Source organism: Schistocerca americana, chromosome 3 (assembly GCF_021461395.2).
Source record: "Schistocerca americana isolate TAMUIC-IGC-003095 chromosome 3, iqSchAmer2.1, whole genome shotgun sequence".
Lineage (NCBI taxonomy): Eukaryota > Metazoa > Arthropoda > Insecta > Orthoptera > Acrididae > Schistocerca > Schistocerca americana.
This window is the reverse complement of record NC_060121.1, coordinates 778,643,102-778,649,101: the sequence shown is the minus strand read 5'-3', so window position 1 is coordinate 778,649,101 and position 6,000 is coordinate 778,643,102. Positions and strand designations below refer to the sequence as shown.

General features: G+C 41.8%; 1 protein-coding gene across 1 annotated transcript in view; it reads right to left on the bottom strand.

Annotated features, from left to right (window-relative positions):
- Positions 1 to 6,000, bottom strand: part of LOC124606397 (partitioning defective 3 homolog) — a 290,115-nt gene that overhangs the window by 83,982 nt on the left and 200,133 nt on the right. Inside the window, exon 13 of the mRNA XM_047138378.1 lies at positions 50 to 195. Within this exon, the coding sequence (XP_046994334.1) occupies positions 50 to 195 (146 nt within the window). The remainder of the gene's footprint in view (positions 1 to 49; positions 196 to 6,000) is intronic.

The window sequence follows — 6,000 nt, the reverse complement described above, 5'->3', positions numbered from 1 at the left end:
TGCCCCCTTTAACCACTTAAAGATAAAAGTGTAATGCACATATACGTACCTGAGGAACTGGTCAACAAACTGCTGGCTGAATCACGGCCAGAATGGGATGGTTGACTACTATTGGGTCCATGTGATGTTACACATCGTGCTACTGTCAAAGTTATTATACCAGGGGTAGGGCCTTCCATATGTACCATTGCACGCCTGTAAGGAATGAAAAAGTAAGACTGTCTTTAATAAATTAATCTATGTCTACTGATAAATTCTCATTATAAACTGAGCACAAGCTCAAATTAGGGGAGGATGGGGAAGGAAATAACCTGTAGCCTTTCAACGGAACCATCCTGGCATTTGTTGGAAGCAATTTAGGGAAATCATGGGAAATCAAAATTATGATGGCCAGATGCAGATTTGAACCATTGTTCTCCTGAATGCAAGTGCTAGATCAGACACACAATACATTGTTCCTTGACATGGAATATGCCACCTGCATTATAGTTTTAAGTGCCAACCAGCGTGCTTTTGGACTAATACCATAAGCTAATGAGTCACTTAATACACAGTGTTTCCTCTCACTCTAACAAAACATATTTGAAGAACTCTCATGTCAAGTATGTCTTAAGTTACATCATTCATTCTGGGTAAGGATGAATACCTCACGTGTCCATTTCTTGAGACACAACAACTGAAATTAATGAGTGATACAAATGTCTACTGCAATGCTGTCTGACAGACAATTCCTGCTTACAGGTTTGAACATGGCTATTTCTCAGTAACCGTTTTGGCAGCCACAGTAAGTATTTTGCATGTCAGCCAGAACCATATTTCAGTGATGAAATCTATTAACTGGAAACTACTGGACAAATTACACTGACCTAAAATGAGACTTTGTCAAAATGTAAGTGTAGTTTAAACACAAAAAACAAAATTCTTTAGTCAGAAAAAGAACTTTTTGCCATGATTATTTAACTCCAAGGTCCTGATGGCTATTTTCAAAAGCTCTTGGAAGAAAGTCCCTTCCATTGTTATAACCTAGTCACAAAGATGTACAAGTACATTCCACATTGGTTGCATGAGCATCCTGATAGTTGCACACTCATTTTCCAATACAAACTGAGGTGACAATACCATCGTTGTGAGGATGGAAACCAGTTTCTGCCCCGATATAAAGTATGACGAGATACTTTTTTGTCAATTACACTATCAACAAATTTGTATCAAAGTATAACAGCATAAAAAATGTAAAAAAAAAAAAAAAAAAAAAAAAAAAAATCAAACTACCACAAACACTTAACACATCAGAACAGTTGACGCTGCCCTGGATGTAAAACAAATTGTCAAATATTTAAAATGATAGCCAGAGTTCCTGTAGAAAATTTATGAGCTTTGCTCATCCCATGTCACAGCTTTTGGATTTTGTCGAGTACGTTAATCAGGATAAAGACTATTGAACATGGGAGTGGAGAAAATTATCAGTGACCACAAAGAAAGCAGTTTTTTATTGTAAGAATATTTAAAATAAAGTTCTCAGCTTCTTCAAATTAATAATGAGCTGGAAGTTGCAGTGATGATTTTCTGCCCTACATTTTTAAAAAAACAGAGTATTATATTCACATGCTTCTAACAGTCAAAAACAGTGTGTAATCAAATAGTCATAGAGAAAAACTAAGATGCACAATGCACATGCTTTTAGGCAAAAGAATAGTACAGCATCTGGGTATTGTTCCACAGACTACAGTAAAAGAAAGATTTGCAACTCAGCAAAACATTTTACTGCCCAGTAACTAAAAACATTATTTGAAATGTGCAGGCAAACAAGAAAATTAGTTAATTACATATTCAGTTACTGACCTGTTGTCTAACTGCAGTTTTTTAGTCCTTCGTGTGCTAATAATAAGGATAACATTAAATAATACAGCCAACAATACACATGTTTATTGTTATTAATAAGTGTAGCCACAATGACTTAAATAGCAAGGCTTCTCTTTAATTAACATTTTAAGCAACACTTTACCGTCAAGGAGTTACCATTAAATTAATACACAGACAGATTTTGGAGAAATCGAGAATGGTTGGCTGTCTAATATTTACCATGAAGAAAGTAATTTTCCTGCACAGACTGTTCTCTATGTCCCTTGTTATCTGAGCACTTTACCCGATACCTTACAAGGTATTGGGTACGGTGATCAGGTACCAAAGGGGGAAAAAAAAAAAATGTAGGAAAATTACTAGCAAGCAGCTGTCAACATTTACTTAAGAAAGACTATCTACCACAGACACTACTAAAAATAAAGTCCTCTTAAAGCAAAAAGAATTCCTTTGGGGAAATAAAGAAAGAATGCAGAAATCACAGCAACCAAATTTCATATTCAACTGACTGCAAATTCAGTACAATTTGTGACCTTGAAAGATAGGTAAGTTTAGTAACAAATGAATATATGTTTACCCATTTTTTATGAACACACATCTTCTAAAATGAGACTGTTCTAGACACCATATAGTGGAGGTGCTGAGTCGTAGATGGGCACAACAAAAAGACTCCCACAATTAAAGCTTTTGGCCATTAAGGCCTTCGTCAACAAACAAACAAACAAACACACACACACACACACACACACACACACACACACACACACACTAGCATGTGTGCACCCAACAAAACTCAACACATGACTACAGACAACTGAAACCACTCTGCAAGCAGCAGCAACAGTGCATGATGGGAGAGGCGACTAGGTGGGGATAGGAGCAGGCTGGCGGGGAGGGGGAGAGAGAGTACAGTGGGGGGTGTTGGATAGTGAAGTGCTGCAGGTTAGATGGAGGGCAGGGAAGAGGAGGGGAGGGGGGGGGGAGGGGAGTAGTGGAAAAGGAGCGAAATAAAAAGACTGGGTGTTGTGGTGAAATGATGGCTGTGTAGTGCTGGAATGGGAATAAGGAAGGACAGTAACAAAGGCTGAGGCAAGGAGGGTTATGAGCCTCAACCTTTGTTAGTCACTGTCCTCACGCATCCAGCCCCTTCCCTGTTCCCATTCCAGCACTACATAGCCATCATTCTACCAACACACCCAGTCTTTTTGTTTCTCTCCTTTTCTGCTACTACACCCCCCCCCCCCCCTCTCCCCATCTCACCCCTGCCCTCCGTCTAACCTGCAGGACTTCACTGTCCGTAACACCCACCATAGTACCCCCCCTTCTCCCTGCAGCCCCAGCGTCCTCCTTAGCCCCACCCAGTCACCCCTCCCATCATGCACAGTATGAGCTGCTGCTCACAGTATGGTTTTAGTTGCCTGAGATTGCAGTCATGTGTAGAGTTGTATTTGCATGTGTGTGCGCATGTATGTATGTGTATTTTTTATGAAGGCCTTAATGGCTGAAAGCTTTATTTGTGAGTCTTTTCGTCGTGCCTATGTGCAACTCAGCATCTCCACTATATGGTGAGTAGTAGCTTTCCTTCTTATAATACTGTCACATTCCATCCTGGATTTTACATTGTTTTAGAGATTTTTGTGAACTTATTTGACAGATCACATTTGAGATTGTTTTAGAGATTTTTGTGAACTTATTTGACAGAGCACATTTGGGGAAAAAAAAAAAAAAAACGTTCATTTTTGTCACTTGCTATTAACATAAAAGCTCGCAGAAAAACAGCAACTAACAAGTCAACCAATTAATGTAGCTCCATATCCCGGAAACATTCTAGGCAAAAGACTAATGCAGCATGTGGATATTGTTCCACAGATTGTTGAGAGTTTCAGGATCATTGCCTAATGTTGGACTGAATAGGCAGTTTTGAGAGATGAAATAGAGAAGGGGAGCACAGGATCACGTGTATTAAACAACAAAGCCTAGTAGAAATCCTGAACAACACAGGAAATATTGAAATTAACTGGAAAAAAGATAAAATGTAAAAATGCAGCAAATGAAGTAGGCAAAAAAGGACAGAGACATTAGATTTTACACCTTGTCAAAGGCAAGCCTTTAGAAGCATACATAAATAAGGGAAAGATAGATGCAACCTACAGGAAAACTAAAGAGACCTATATATCAAAAAACAAAGATGATGTGACATACTGAACGAAAGTGCTGGCAGGTCGAAAGACACACAAACACAAACATACACACAAAATTCAAGCTTTCGCAACAAACTGTTGCCTTATCAGGAAAGAGGGAAGGAGAGGGAAAGACGAAAGGATGTGGGTTTTAAGGGAGAGGGTAAGGAGTCATTCCAACCCCGGGAGTGGAAAGACTTACCTTAGGGGGAAAAAAGGACGGGTATGTCTGGCCTTCGAAAGTGAAGAAGTTGTGGGTCAGGATGAAGCTGGCTAAGGTGATGAGGAAAGAGGTTTTAGGTAGGGTGGCAGGTGATCGGCGTGAAAGGAACACACACACACACACACACACACACACACACACACACACACACACATTATATATATATATATATATATATATATATATATATATATATATATATATATATATATGAAAGCGCTGGCAGGTCGATAGAAACACAAACAGACACATACATACACACAAAATTCAAACTTTCGCAACAAACTGCTGCCTCATCAGGAAAGAGGTAAGGAGAGGGAAAGACGAAAGGAAGTGGGTTTTAAGGGAGAGGGTAAGGAGTCATTCCAATCCCGGGAGCGGAAAGACTTACCTTAGGGGGAAAAAAGGATGGGTATACACTCGCGCGCACACACACACACACACACACACACACACACATACAGACACAAGCAGACATATTTAAAGACAAAGAGTTTGAGCAGAGATGTCAGTCGAGGCGGAAGTACAGAGGCAAAGATGATGTTGAATGACAGGTGAGGTGTGAGTGGCGGCAACTTGAAATTAGCGGAGATTGAGGCCTGGTGGGTAACGGGAAGAGAGGATATATTGAAGAGCAAGTTCCCATCTCCGGAGTTCGGATAGGTTGGTGTTGGTGGGAAGTATCCAGATAACCCGGACGGTGTAACACTGTGCCAAGATGTGCTGGCCGTGCACCAAGGCATGTTTAGCCACAGGGTGATTCTCATTACCAACAAACACTGTCTGCCTGTGTCCATTCACGCGAATGGACAGTTTGTTGCTGATCACTCCCACATAGAATGCATCACAGTGTAGTCAGGTCAGTTGGTAAATCACGTGGGTGCTTTCACATGTGGCTCTGCCTTTGATCGTGTACACCTTCCGGGTTACAGGACTGGAGTAGGTGGTGGTAGGAGGGTGCATGGGACAGGTTTTACACCGGGGGCAGTTACAAGGATAGGAGCCAGAGGGTAGGGAAGGTGGTTTGGGGATTTCATAGGGATGAACTAACAGGTTTCGAAGGTTAGGTGGACGGCGGAAAGACACTCTTGGTGGAGTGGGGAGGATTTCATGAAGGATGGATCTCATTTCAGGGCAGGATTGGAGGAAGTCGTATCCCTGCTGGAGAGCCACATTCAGAGTCTGGTCCAGTCCCGAAAAGTATCCTGTCACAAGTGGGGCACTTTTGTGGTTCTTCTGTGGGGGATTCTGGGTTTGAGGGGATGAGGAAGTGGCTCTGGTTATTTGCTTCTGTACCAGGTCGGAAGGGTAGTTGCGGGATGCGAAAGCTGTTTTCAGGTGGTTGGTGTAATGGTTCAGGGATTCCGGACTGGAGCAGATTCGTTTGCCACGAAGACCTAGGCTGTACGGAAGGGACCGTTTGATGTGGAATGGGTGGCAGCTGTCATAATGGAGGTACTGTTGCTTGTTGGTGGGTTTGATGTGGACGGACGTGTGAAGCTGGCCATTGGACAGGTGGAGGTCAAGGAAAGTGGCATGGGATTTGGAGTAGGACCAGGTGAATCTGATGGAACCAAAGGAGTTGAGGTTGGAGAGGAAATTCTGGAGTTCTTCTTCACTGTGAGTCCAGATCATGAAGATGTCATCAATAAATCTGTACCAAACTTTGGGTTGGCAGGCCTGGGTAACCAAGGTTTCCTCTAAGAAACCCACGAATAGGCTGGCGTACGAGGGGGC